Source organism: Globicephala melas, chromosome 10 (assembly GCF_963455315.2).
Source record: "Globicephala melas chromosome 10, mGloMel1.2, whole genome shotgun sequence".
NCBI classification, from domain to species: domain Eukaryota; kingdom Metazoa; phylum Chordata; class Mammalia; order Artiodactyla; family Delphinidae; genus Globicephala; species Globicephala melas.
Window position 1 is genome coordinate 42499343 of NC_083323.1, and position 15236 is coordinate 42514578.

Sequence of the window (15236 nt, forward strand, 5' to 3'; positions counted from 1 at the left end):
TGACCTGCAAATCTTGTTATTTATACCTTCTGGAAATGTCTTAAATATGTCTCCAATATCAATCCAGACATCCCTTGTTGATGTAAAAGATAAACAAAAGTAATACATATATATTATTTATAAGTATATGACAGAAAGGAGGAAGCAGAAAAGGGCACCTTTAAAGGGGAAAAAATGTCTCCATCTTCCACTTTCCATCTGTCTCTCCAGAGATAACATCTGTTAACAACTTCTTATGATTCCTTCCAGAAGAAAGTTTTTCATAAAAATTCTCAGTACTTACATGCTTGTGATAGAGACTGCTAGCTGTCAATCTAAATATCTCTTGAAATACTGAAATAACAGTATTTTAGCTTGGCACATTAATGGCTAGTCTCAGTACATTTCCCAACCTCTCCTGCAACTTAGATGTGGCCATGAGATTAATTTTATATCCAATGGAATGGCAGTAGCAGTGATGTGCACCACTCCCCACCTGGTACTCATGCTGCCAGCATGTTTCTTTTCCCTTACTATGAGCTTGAGCTAGCTTATGTCTGTGGCCTGGATTTGATCATGTGGACAAAGACACTGCCCCAGGGGATGGTGAAGAAACAAAATAGGAGAAACCTGGGTCTTTGAATGACTAATGGAGCACAGTACCCACCAAACTGAAATTTCCCACTTTTATCTTGAATCACTACATTTTTTGGTAATAGTAACTGTTATAACAAAAAGACCTGTTCTTACTTATTATTGTTTTTTATCTTACTTTTTCACCTAACGAGTGAGACCTTTCCATACTGGTACATAGAAAAGTACACCAGTTTTTTCAATGGTTACACAATAATGTGCAGTAAATTAATTGCTTAGTCCCCTATTACTGGAGTCGTTGGTTTTTTAAATTTCAGTTTCATGCTATTAAAACATGCTCCAATGTGTATCCTTGTATGTATATCTTGGCCAACTTTCATGAAGATATTACTAAGATAAAATCCTGATAAGGAGATTACAAGATCAAATGGTAAGTATAATTTTAAATTTGTTACACTGCCGAACCCAGAAAGACTGTATCAATTTATTGCCCTATTGCAAACGCAGAGTATCAGTTAAGCTTTTCTATATTCTCAAATGGATGAGTGGAAAGTGAACATTTATTTTTGTTTTTACCTGAATTGCTTCAATTATGAGTGAGACTGAATACATTTTCATATGATTCATGACCATTTTCTTTTCTTTTTGGTAAATGACTTCTTCATATCTTCTGCACGTTATTCTCTTGGGTTGTTTCTCTTTTTCTTTTTGATTTGTATGAATTCTTTGTAAATTAAGGGGACTGTCTCTGCCATATATTCCACACATACATTTTCCAGTATATCAATTTTTCTTTGGCTATTATCTATAGTATTTCTTTAGTCATTAATTAGTTTGAAATTTTTATAAAATTAGGTACATATTTTTTGGATTTTAATGTTCTGCTCGGTCAGACTTTTCGTCAATACCTCTCCATTTTGGCTAGGCCCAAACTGCAGCTTTGTCTTCTCAGCACTGTGCAGCTTCTGAAATCTCTGTGCAGGTCTTCAGCCTGCAAGTAACTGTTCCTATCTAATCCTTCCAGAATCTCGCTTTGAGGAGTGCAGCTTAGGAGCTGCCCAAGGACTTGCAGAGAAATTGTACACAGATGTTTGGGGGTCCTTCTCTGCAGCCCCCTCCTCTTTGGGAGCCTGTCCTAAATCCTAGACTACTTAACATCAATCAACACTGATATCTGCTTTGCCCAGAAAATACACAATCTTTGCTTGCTTTGGCTATGGTTTGTACAATAGGATGCTCACAGAGAGAAAACCAAGGCACATATAGGGTTCCCACTGTACTCTTTTCTATTTGCAAGGATCATAGCACTGTACTGGTTGTTTTCTAATGCCTAAAAACAGTTATTTTATATGTTTTGCCCAGTCTTTATAGTTACTTTAAGCAGGAGGCTAATTCTTATACCAGCTTACATAATGTCCAGAATCAAAGTGGATCAAATTAATTTAAAAGTTAAAAAAAAATAAAGAATCGTTAGAAGAAAATGTGAGATAATAATATTTGGGGAAGGCTTGTCTAAGTATGATACAAACCTCAAAACCCATGAAAAAAGTACTGATACATTTTTTTCTACAATGAAACAAAATAATTCTATTGGCAAAAATAAATTGCATTATAAATAAAGTCAAAAGTTAAACATAAAACTAGAAAATATTTGTAAATTATATTACATAAAAGAGCTAATTTTCTTGTACATAAGACACTCCTCCAAGTTAAAAAACAAAAAAAGTCCAACAACTTAAGAGAAAAACAGTAAATGTATAGGAACCCTCAGGTCCCAGTAAATGAAATCCACATATTCTAAAATATAAAAAAATATACTTAAACTCATGAAAAATAGAAGATGAAAATTAAACATATACATAACTCATAGTAGTAAATAGAAAAATATTTGAAAATATATTATCTTAGCAAGGGAGTTTAAATATAGCCCCTCTTATATGCCGACATAAAAAAAAGTTGTAATAGAAAAAATGGCGTGACTATGATGAATAGATATTTAGTAATATATATGCAAATTAAAAGTACACATTCTCTTTGGCCTAGGGTTTCCATGACTATACGTTTATATTATAGCTACTAACTCATGTCAGAATTACATGTCTAACTGAATAATTACTGCTTGAAATAAAATTAATAAAATAGCCTAAACGTCCATCAGAAGGAGAGGATTATTCAAATTAATTTTTGTACATCCACTAAAAAAAAAAAAACTGTGAAATTCTTAAAAAGAATCTGGAAACTCTTCACGTACTCAAATGGAAAGACTTCCAGTCCATATCAAGTAAAAAAGTTAAAGAACATCACAAGAAATGTAGTGCGCTCCTGTTTGAATTATGGAAATGCACACATTTGTGCACCCAGACACACATACACAAAGATAGATATACTTTTCTGTATGCACAGAATATATCTTTTAGGATAAAATTTTGGAGAGAGTAACTGAAAGGCAAGGATGGGAACATTATTTTCTCCTTGGATAGATTTTTCCATCATGAATATGTATCAAGTACTAAACATGATTTATTAAATGACCTAAAATTACAATACATAGAAAGCAATGAGAAAGAGACTATGTCATACGAGATCCTAAGGTCTAGTAAAAATTGTAATCAAAGGAAAATATATAACTGTAAATATCTTCACTATTAAGTAGGATTAAAGATAAATGAATGTAGTATATTTTGATAAAAACAGCAACATATAACAGCCCCTCTCCCTAAAAAGTACTTGGAAGATTAAATATCTCAAAACAAAGGAATGAGAAAGGATAATTAACCCCTTAAATCTTTTCTTTCGAGAGATCAATAAAATAGATTAAACCCTCATGAGCAAGAAAGAAAAATATTTACTATTAAGAATTTCTCTAATTTTCTCTTCTTATACTTCTCTCCTCCTGTTTTTTTTCCAGATAGAACTTTCTTTTTCAATTCTTCCCCCATCTCTTATATGTTCTAATATATTCTATCACTCTCTATTTATGATGGCTTTCTTTAGCTTATAAAAATACATTAGAAACCAAAGTCATAAAACAAAAACTTTCACTCAACTCTACACACCTACACACCTTCCTTTTCTTCGTTGCCAAATATCTATATAGAATATTCTAAATTGGCATTACTATTTTTCAAACTGCAAGTTATGAGCTATTACTAGGTCATGAAATCAAATTTAGTGCTTCACAGTTCACATCCAATATTTTAAAATATGAGACAGACTAGAAAGCTGTACTTAACTGTGAATAATATACTATTTCATATATTGATAACATGTTCTTATTTTATCATTCATAGTAAGGATACACATTGTTCTGTAAATCTTTTCTTTCAGTTATGTACTGTGCCTCATAATTCTAAGATGTACATCTTTTCTTATTTTAGCACCTCTGAAATTGAGATGCATCTTAACATTGACGGCATCTTAAAATCACAGTTGACCAGGCAGTGAACATGATATGGTTGTCACTGCACATTGTGAACTTGTCATAGCTTTTCATACTGTCATACTTGAAATGGGTTATATGCATTGTTTGCATTTTACGTATTTAAATTGCTATTCAAAATGTCTAAAATGATCACAATAATATATCATTGAATCATAAATTATTATGCATGCAAAAAAGCATGGAAAGAGAGCCACCTCATATATAATAGAGACTGATGAGAAAATAAGTCTAAATGTTATTTTAAAAATCTACCAGCACAGTTCTAGTTTCCCTCTTACCTTACTAGTCTCTTTCTATACTCCTTTGCTAGCTCCTTTGCCTGAAGTTGAAATATTGTAGTGATGTAGGGTTTAGTCCTTAGTCTCTTCTGTCCCGTTTTCCATACCTATTTTCTCACAAGGTGATTTCTTTCAGGACTGTGACTCATTTCTGCCTCAGGGCCTTTATATCTGCAGTTCCCACTACTTAAAAACCCATCCTAGACCTTCATCTGACTAGCTCCCTCATTTGATTCATTCACATTTCTCACATTTATTACTCCACCAAATGTATGTGAACCAAAACACTTGATCTTCTCTCAAGTTCTGCTCCTCCACAAGTCTTCCCTATCTGTCTAATGGCACCAATGTTCATCCAGTTGCTGAGACTAAAGGCATAGGTGTCATTCTTGATTATTCTATTCCATTCACCCCTAAAGTTAAATCTGTCAGCAGGTGTTGTTAAGCTCCATCTTCAAATTATATCCCGAATCTGACCTTTCCTCACTATTTCCATGTTCTGTAGGCAGAATCCATGTCATGGTACAGTATGGGTTTTGGCAGTGTAGAGGAGCTTTCCTCCATGCAGTGATTCTGGGGCACTGGCTCATTTCATCTTGTGGCTCTGCCACTCTCTAGGACATCTTAATCCTCCACCAGATCCTCTGTATCCAACCAGTAGATGAGGGAAGACCAAGAGTGTGAAGGATCATGTAGGAAGTTTTCAAAGGCCAGGCCTGGAAGTGGCCTAAATTCCACTGGCCAAAGCTTAGCCACATGGCCCAACCGAACTTCTAGGGAGGCTGGGAAACATATTCTAGCTGTCTGTTCATGACGTAAAGAAAATGGCACCACCTGCCAGATTGCATTTCCTTATTTATTTATTTTTTTTGTGGCTTGCGGGCTCTAGAGCGCAGGCTCAGTAGTTGTGGTGCACGGGCTTAGTTGCTCCGCGGTCCTTAATTTTTAAATAAAGAAAATGTTCTTTACTAAATACCTTTGGACACTATAATTTACTTCTTTTAAAGGTCCAGCTTTAGATTCAAGTCATTTTCTTCAATCTCAGAACTCTTACCTCCCCCACTGGCCTCGTTTCCCTTCTAATACACCTCTATGCATCAAACTTAACTACTTCTGAATCTGTATCCTGGCTAACTGCTTCTATGATTTCATACCTGCTTTTACAACAGATCTTTTCTATTTAAAATACAGATGTTGTACGTATTTGGTTAACGTTGTGTTTTTTTTTTTTAATTTCTTTCCCAACAGTCTATAAGTGTTTTCAGGATGAATACCATGTAAAAAATGTGGAATTCTATTGCTTAGTTATTGTTTAAATGTACCTACTATAAACGTATTTAAATAAGTAAAAGATCCTGCAGAAACCTGCAGATGCAACGTGTCTAAAAATAAACAAATCCTTTTTTCTTTCACCCTACATCTTTTCCTAACTCAGTTAATAAAATTATTTATCATTTAAGCTTAAATTCTAATGCTCATCTTTGATTGTACCCCCTTCAATACCGAAATTCAAGGCTAATCTAATTAATACTGTTTTATTTTACTTTGTCTTATTTTTCGTAGAAATGTATGTTTTTTATTTTATTTTATTTTATTATTATTATTATTTTTGACTGTACCACGTAGCTTGTGGGATCTTAGTTCCTTGACCAGATTGAACCCATGCCCTCGGCAGTGAAGGCACGGAGTCCAACCACTAGACTGCAAGGGAATTCCCAGGAATGTATAAGTTTTTATCTTTGAAATTGAAAAATAACCACTAGAAAATGACATATGTAAATATTGTTGCAGTTCACTTTTCCTGATACATTATAAGCTATCTTAACCTTTATATAGGTATCTATACAGATTCTTTTCTTTTGCTTATTCTTTTCTTTTCTTTGATTATTATTTCTGTTCCATTTATTCTCTGTTCTTTAGGAGCAATAATTTATAGATTTATCACCCTACAGGGTTCCTTTCTTTTTCCATATATATTTTTACTTCTATTGTACATCTTCGTGTTCTGAAATTTTTCAAGATTGTGGTTGACTCATATTTTCCCTATTGCCAAATCTGTTTTATTCTTCCATTCTGTACTAGCTTGCTGTGGCTACTTTAACAATGCCACAAACTTGGTGGTTTATAAAAACAGAAATTTATTTTCTCAGTTCTGGAGGCCTGAACTCCAAAATCAAGGTGTTGGCAGGGCTATGCTCCCTCCAAAGGCTCAGAGAGGGAATTCCTTGACTCTTCCAGCTTCTGGTGGCTCCAGAAGTTCCTTGGTTTGTGAATATATCACTCCAACCTCTCCCTCCACAGTCACATTGCCTCCTTCTCTTCTGTGTGTCTAGTGCTGAAATCTCCTCCCTCTCTCTTATGAGGACACAAGTAATTACATTTAGGTCCCACCTGAATAATCTAAAATAAGCGCTTCCTCTGAAGATCCTTATCTTAAATGTGTCTTTTGCCATATAAGGCAATATTTACTCTTGACGTGTAACTTAATATTCACAGGTTCTGTGAATTAGGAACTAGATACATCCTTTGGTGGGGGCCACCATTCAGTCCATTACACATTCTACTTTTCAATTTGGTTTTCTTTTTTTTTTTTTTTGCTGTGTTGGGTCTTTGTTGCTGCGCGTGGGCTTTCTCTAGTTGCTGTGGCGAGCCGGGGGCTACTCTTTGCTGCGGTGCATGAGCTTCTCATTGCAGTGGCTTCTCATTGCAGAGCATGGGCTCTAGGCACACAGGCTTCAGTAGTTGCAGCACGTGGGCCCTGGAGCACGCAGGCTTCAGTAGTTGTGGCGCACGGGCTTAGTTGCTCTGTGGCTTGTGGGATCTTCCCAGACCAGGGCTCCAACCCATGTTTCCTGCATTGGCAGGTGGATTCTTAATCACTGCACCACCAGGGAAGTCCCCAATCTGGCTTTCTTATTTTCATTTCTATGAAGTAGTTTATAAGACTGTGATGAATTAATTTTTCTACAATGATTCTTAAGAAAGATACCTATGACTGCCTATTTTGAGTACATAGCAAATAACTTGGACTGAGTTGACTCAGTCAACTCATATGTGCCAACCTAGATCCTTCACAAATGGACTTTCCAAAGTTTGTATCAAGGAAATAATGGTTGATAGAAATTTCAAGACAAAGAAGCCTATGGGACAGGTGAGTGGAAAGAAGAGTAATCCTAATGACTAGTAGGTTCATCTTATCACTATAGTCATGGGATACCCCTGCAGTCACTACTGCTATTAAGGTCACCAAATACCTTCATCTTATCAAACGGAAATGTCATCTTTCCTTCCTCATTTTTTTTTTTTTCATTCTTTCAGGAGCATCTCATACAGTTAACCACTTTGGGCATCATGACTCACGTTCTTCACTTGATTTCCAAGTACCCTACCAGCATTGTTTGGGTTTCCTTCTTATCTTGTTAGCCTCTTCACTCTCCTTTGTTATCTCTTTTGCCTGAAGTTGAAATACTGTAGTGATCTAGGACTTAATCCTTGAATTAAGTCTCCATACTCACTCTTTCATAAGGGGGTCTTGTTCAGGACTGTGACTCATTTCTACGTCAGGGCCTTTATAGTAGCAGTTTCCTTTACTTCAAAACCTATCCCAGACCCTCATACAGCTAGTTCCTTCTCATGATTCATTTACATTTTCCACATTTACATTTCTACCTAATGTGTCCAAACATAAAACACATCTTCTGATGTTCTTCCTTGTCTTAGTTAATGGTATCATCACTTATCCAGTTGTTCAGACTAAAAGCATGGGTATCGCCACAGTTTATTCTATACCTCTTATCCCTAAAGTTAAATCCATCAACTGGTATTTTTAGCTCTACCTTCATAATATATCCAGAAACTGACCTTTTTTCACAATTTCCATGGTATATTAAGCAGAATTCTAAAATGGAGCACAAGCTCCCCTACCCCTGCTATACATGCCTTGCATAATTCTGAGGAAAGTGAATGTAATGGAATTTACTTCCATGATTAAATTATGTTATTTGGCATAGCTGACCTTCTGTGACCAGCCAAATAGGGAAATTATCCAGGAAAATATCCTGACCCAATCACTTGGGCACTTTAAAAGCAGAGAGTTTTCTCTGGCTGGTCACAGAAGAGAAGTCAGAGATTTGGATCGTGGGAAGGACCTGATGTGCCTTTGTGGACGTAAAGATGGTGGGAGCCACGCATCAAGGAATGTGGGCAACCTCTAGAAGACGAGAGCAACCACTGGCTTAGAACCAGCAAGAAAATGGGGACCCAAGTCCTATAACCACAAGGCATTGAATTCTGCTAACAACCTGAAGGAGCTTAAAAGCAGACTCTTCCCCAGAGCCTCCAGATAAGAACTCAGTCAACACCTTGATTTTGGCCTTTGAGACCCTGAGCAGAGAATCCAGCTATACTGTGCCTGGACTTATAACTTACAGAACTGTTTAATAATAAATGGCTGCTGTTTTAAGTCACTAAGTTTGTGGTTTATTATGCAGCAATAGAAAACCAATCCACATGCTAAAATCCTAATCCAAGATACCAGTCTATAGCCTGCACTACAGAAACAATCTCCTAATTGTGCTTGTTTCTCTTTGTACCCTTGTTTTCCTATACTCCATTATTGACACAACAGCAAGAGCAATTTTTATCGCTAAGTTTTCTTTTCAAAACATAGATGAGGGACTTCCCTGGTGGCGCAGTAGTTAATAATCCTCCTGCCAGTGCAGGGGACGTGGGTTCGATCCCTTGTCCGGGAAGATCCCACATGCCGTGGAGCAACTAAGCCCGTGCGCCACAACTACTGAGCCTGTGCTCTGGAGCCCGTGAGCCACAACTACTGAGCCCGAGCGCCAGAACTACTGAAGCCCACGTGCCTAGAGCTCATGCTCCACAACAAGAGAAGCCACTGCAATGAGAAGCTTGTGCACCACAACGAAGAGTAGCCCCTGCTCGCCGCAACTAGAGAAAGCCCACGTGCAGCAACACAGACTCAATGCAGCCAAAAATAAATAAATAAATAATTTTTTTTAAAAAACAAAGAACAGGGAGAAAAAAAAACATAGATGAGATCATGCCACTTACTTGCTTATTACTTTCCAATGACTTTGCTATTATGTAGAATAAACCCCCAAATCCTTAACCTGGCCTATGGTATTCTATTTGATTTAGTTGTCACCTAACTCTCTACCTCGTCTCCTACCTCTAACCACAGTTATTCATTTTTCAAACATGCTAAACTTATTCCAAGCTCAGAGATTTTACATGTGCTCTCACTTCTACCTGAAATATTCTTTAGCCATCTCCTCATCTTTTGGCTTTCGGTTTAAATGCCACCTCCTTTTGCAGCTATCCTATCCATATTCTATGCTAGTTACTACCTATTTGCTTACTGTGCTTTGTTTCTATGGCATATTTTATTATTTAATTAAATATCATTTATTTCTATGTTCACTTATTTATTGTTTGTCTCTCTTCCAAGACTACAAACTAAGTATGGTCAGTCTTTATTGGTTTGTCAGTAGACAGATCAGAGCCTTGTATGTAATTGCTGAGCATGTAAAATGAAGACTAGTACCCCAGAGGAACCTCTTCCTTCCCCACCACCCATGCCCAGTGGTCTGTTTGAATTTTCAATACCAATCAGTAGTTAACTTTCAAAAGTTTCTCCATGTAATAGATATCACCCCAGTACTTCTAGTCTGTAGGACTGAAAGAGGCCAAAAAAGTTTTGCAATTACTCTACATTCCAAACTTGTTTTGCATGCCTATGTTCAAAGTCAGCAAAGCTTCCATTTAAGAAGGGGTTTCTGAATCTAATTCAACTTACATCAATAGTTCTGTTGTTTTCCCTATCTAGGGGAATACAATCATTAATTAGTAATCAATGTTTTTTTTTTCTTTCTCTTTTTGGTTTAGCCCCAGAAGCATTTTATTTTTAAGAAATTCCTTCTCAATCCTAGCATGTAGTCAATTTTTCTTGGCATGTTGATTAGGATATTTTCTCACTTCAGTTAGACGTTTTAACAGTATTACTTATAGTATCATATCGACCTGTAAGAAAACTTGAGATTTTCCAACAAAGCTCTCCAGAGATGGAGGCTATTTTGGAAGGTAGTTTTTTCCCATCATTGGAAAGTTTTTAGGTACAGGTAAGTAACCACATGATAAGTAAGTGTTAAGAATTCAAGTTTCATATGCATAGCATAACTAGAAGACTTGTGAAGTACTTTTGCACCTCTGAGTTATTATGATTCCTTATATGTATGAGACTAGCCCCAATTAATAATACACTCTCCAGAGGATAGTCAACTAAAAGTGTCCTTCATGTTATAAAACTGATGTACTCTTGAAACAATTCTTACAACATACATTTCAACACACTTAACCTTATTTTCTTTTGACTTTTTAAAAATAAATATGGAGATAAACAATTTTGGAAAATAATTTAAATCCTATGTTAATAAGGCTAGGTACTATGAAATAATACTAAAGTTAAAATTCTCTCAGGAAGTAATATTTGGCTAGTCTATACATAAAATCAGTATGCCTAAATTGACTTATTTTATTATTAAATTTAAAATATTTCAATATAAAGTCTTTAATTGCTATCTCATACTTAATTCTTTTATAGCTTGCAAAGACATTTAGAAGAATATGTTGAAAGTTAGGAAAACTTAACCTTGAAAAATCCCCAATTTATTTTTATATTATTTAAAAAATTTAAAGGAACTTACCCTGGTGCATAGTTGCATATGAAAAGTGCTGCATGTTTAATATGTCCAATTCTTGAACATGGAGTAACAGCACAACCAACTTTGTAAGACTGGTCCCAAACAAGCTAAAATAAAATTTTCAAAGAAAACATAAAATTTAATTCTAAACATTTACTCTGCCATAGTATAAACAATAGTATATTCAATACACATAGGACCTTTAACAAAGCAATTCAAGGAATATGAACAATTCTTCATTTGGATGCAGGTAGAGAATTATCATGGATTTAGGGAAGCATTTCCAAAACTGTATTTAGAGAAACACTTTAATAGGTTCTACCAATACTGTATTCTTAGGATAAAGAGTCTGAGAAAAACTGATCCAGAATAATGTATTAGAGCGAAAGGAAGACACCTGCTGAATCAATTTTCGACCTCTTGTTGACTCTGAGAGTTCTAGGTTATTGGCAAAGAGGAAGAGGGAAATGTGAAGACACAAAGTTTTGGAAGAATGGAAGTTGTGAATAAAAAGGAAAAAAAGAGGGGACAGTAAGATTATAGAAGGGAAGGAAAAGAAATACAAGAGTGGAAAGTAATTGAATGTTATCAGCATTTTTCTTTTCTTTTATTGAGGAAATTCCATTACAAAATAAAATGAAGTCTGGACCTTTCATTTAAAAAATGAGTAAAAGAGCTGGTTCCTATAAAATAATTTCTTGCAAAATAGGTCTTGGAGTGAAAATATGAGAATAATTAAAGATATTCCAGAAATTCCTGAATGGCTTTAATATTCCTAATACTTACAAGTGAATGACAACAAAAAATTGTTTTGTTAACCTCTGTGGGAGAGGGAGAAACAATTTGTTTTCCTTTTCTCTATAGCTGAAGTCTTAGTGATTCCAAAAGAAATAGAGTGATGCATTAAAAGAATAGAGAATAGAATGTCTGTAACAGTTGAAGTTAAACAGGTCAAATGCAGGAAATGAAAATGTCTAGGAAACTAGACTTAAGGAGGAAAAAATACAGAGGAGTAGGTCAGGGAGTAGACTTTTACTCAGAGTACTGAAGTCATATTAAGGAGTCTAGCTTTGACATGAGTGAGACAGTAGAGAACCACTCTAACTTTCTAGGAGAAAAAATTGATTAAACATTTTTTGAAACATAAATCATTTGATGGAACAGGAAGACATGAGTTCAACATGAAAAAATTCCAAGATTTTAAGTTCTACATTAGAGTCTATTGACTGAAAAATAATCTTTTAAATGAGCTTGGAAGTTAATTCAATAGTTTCTTGATACCTGATACAAATATTTATTGAAGACCTAAATAATGTCATGTTGCTGTGCTGAGAATACATGGATAAGAAGACAAGGTCCCTGCCCTTAGTGTAGTATTAGATATATAAACAGATGATTATAAAACAATGTAATATGTGAAAAAATAAATGTTTGTACAGGAAATAAAAAGTGGTTCAGTGTTCTTGGAGTACAAAGTGTAAGAGTGAATTGTTAGACATGAGGTAGGAAAATAATTATATGTATTTGCATTTAAAACATTTTAATCAGTTATATAGTAGTATGTGTGCTGATCTGTGCAAAAAAAATCATCTTTTACTTATGTTTATAGTCAATAAACTAAAACTAATTTTTATTTGCTAGTTTCTTTCTTTTCCAGTGTACATTATTTTAGAAAGGTACCTTTCATCTTTGGCTATGGAGATTAGACTTACTATATTTAAAGGAATGTTTTAATTGCATGGTTCAAATAATAGAAGAAATTATGAACATTCAGAAGATCTAGGACTGATTAGAATTTTGATTCTATTAGAGGTAATAATTTTGCCATTTGAGTTTATTTATAAAATTGAAACACAATAACAACGTAGTAGTAAAGCAATTAAGGAGTCTATTGAATTAATAATATAAAATTAGATACCTGTAGATAATTAGAACAGTTATCAGAGCAACTGTTCTTTTCAAAATTGTACTTTTTCCTCTGTGCGAACCAACTTCTGATAGCGATACTTGCAGTAAATTCATTTTCAGGGCCGACCCACATATTTTCACCAATACCATTAAATCTAGGATGGGCCATTTTTCGTTTTTCTAAATGAATATTACGTTCAAACACACATTTTTTCCCCCATGCTCTAGCAGTCCGTGACAAAGCTACATCCCAAGTCTGAAAAAAAAAATGCAAAAAGTAAAGAAGAAAAAATAACAACGAGTTATTTTTTTTTGTGCTCTAAATTATTTTCCTTGAGTTTTCATAATTATATGTAAGGAAAACAATTGTTATTTTGTGCTTATGAGTCTGGTTTATGGAATTTACGTAGGAGAAAAAGTGTTTTGAGACAATTATAAATGAAACAACTATTTCCTGAGATGAAGGCTTATGCATATATTTTTAAGTAAAAAATCAGATTGTTAGATGATGCAAATGGTTATAATACTCTTACATGTAGTCTATTCAGAAAATGTGTATTTTTAATCTCATGCCTTTTATATGTAATAATACAATAATTTAAAATATTTAAGAACTATTTATTGAGCACTGATTATATGCAAATTATTGTACTGTGAGGAATAAAATATGAAGTCAACATAAATTTTGTCCTCTAGTTGCTTACTGTTGTTAGGAGAAAAACCTGGGATAATATATACATACATATACATATATATACAAATACATATATATATATATTTATATATATATATTTTAACACATAGTGGTAGTTGGTAAATGTTATAAAAGAGGCACATGTAAAGTTTTATGGATGTTCCCAGAAATGTAAGAAAATATCACAAGATGCTGCTCCCCTCCATTTATGGAAATATCCAGAAATGTGTACTTCTGACATATTTAGAGCCTCATAAATTCATTGTTTAGTTAAGGACAAGAACAAAAATAACACAAATAGAAAAATCAACACAATATTTGTAAAACCAACATGCTAAATATATATACGTTACAGTAAATCTGAAAATAAACATTTCTGAAAAACAATACTAAGATTTCCTTAGAGTTTTCTTGGTTAATTTCATAGATTATACAGAAGTACAATACAGAAAATATATTATAGAAAACTTCAGCATATCCCCTCCCTCCCCACACTATTTCCCTCCCCAGAGGTAATCATTTTTTAAAAAATTGTTTATGTATAAATTTCTCTAGCTCCATATACACACATTCATATATAAGATATGTTAGGGTGTTTTAGATGAGTATTTTGTGATTTTTGTCTTTGCACGGTTTTAATCATACAATACACAATATTATTGGCCCGTAACTTGCAGTTTTCACTTAGAGAGATTGTTCCATATTAGCACAACTAGATCTACCTAATTTTTTGCAAACTTTTTATAGTATTCCATAGTATGGCTAGCAGCATGTAATAAAGGTTACCGTTCCACTATTAATGGCCCTTCAGATTCTTTGCCATTTGCAAACTATGCTCCATGGACCATCTTTCTACTGCCTAATTTTGCATATTGTTTACACACCACATGCTTACAATGCACCATGTCACTATTCTAAGTGGGTTTTTTTCCTTCCATTTTTATTGAGATATAATTGACACACAGCACTGTGTAAGTTTCAGGTGTACAGCATAATACATCATGAAATGATTAACACAATTAGTTTAGTGAACATCCATTATCTCATATAGATATAAAAACAAAATTTTTCCCTTGTGATGAGAACTCAAGATTTACTCTCTTAACAATTTCAGATATAACATACGGCAGTAGTGTAATATTAATCATTTGGACATCATCCCTAGTACTTATCTTATAACTGGAAGTTTGTACCTTTTAACCACCTTCATCCAATCCCCCCCTGCCCCCACCCTCATAACCACAAATCTGATCTCTTTTTCTATGAGTATTTTTGTTTTCGTTGTTTTTTGAAGTCTAATTGACCTACAACACTACTATGTTAGTTCCTGATGAACAACATAGTGATTCAATATTTCCATACATTACAAAATAATCAGCACAACAGGTTTAGTTACCATTTGTCTCCATACAAAGATATTACATTATTGTTGACTGTACTTCCCAAATTTCATTCCCCTGGCTCACTTATTTTGTAACTGGAAGTTTGTACCTCTTAATTTCCCTCACCTATTTCACTCATCCCCCCCTCCCACTCCCCTCTGGCAATCACCTGGTTGTTCTCTTTATCTATGACTCTGTTTCTGTTTGATTATGTTTGTTGTTTTCTGGACTCCA

General features: G+C 34.4%; 1 protein-coding gene across 2 annotated transcripts in view; it reads right to left on the reverse strand.

Annotated features, from left to right (window-relative positions):
* Positions 1 to 15236, reverse strand: part of GLIPR1L2 (GLIPR1 like 2) — a 51345-nt gene that overhangs the window by 30618 nt on the left and 5491 nt on the right. For both annotated transcript variants that reach the window (XR_009565450.1, XM_060306047.1), the window contains exons 2-3: positions 12937 to 13182; positions 11022 to 11125 (exon numbers count right to left, since the gene is read on the reverse strand). Coding sequence is in view for 1 of the 2 variants with exons in the window: in XM_060306047.1 (XP_060162030.1) it covers positions 11022 to 11125; positions 12937 to 13182 (350 nt within the window). In the remaining variant the exon portion in view is untranslated. The remainder of the gene's footprint in view (positions 1 to 11021; positions 11126 to 12936; positions 13183 to 15236) is intronic.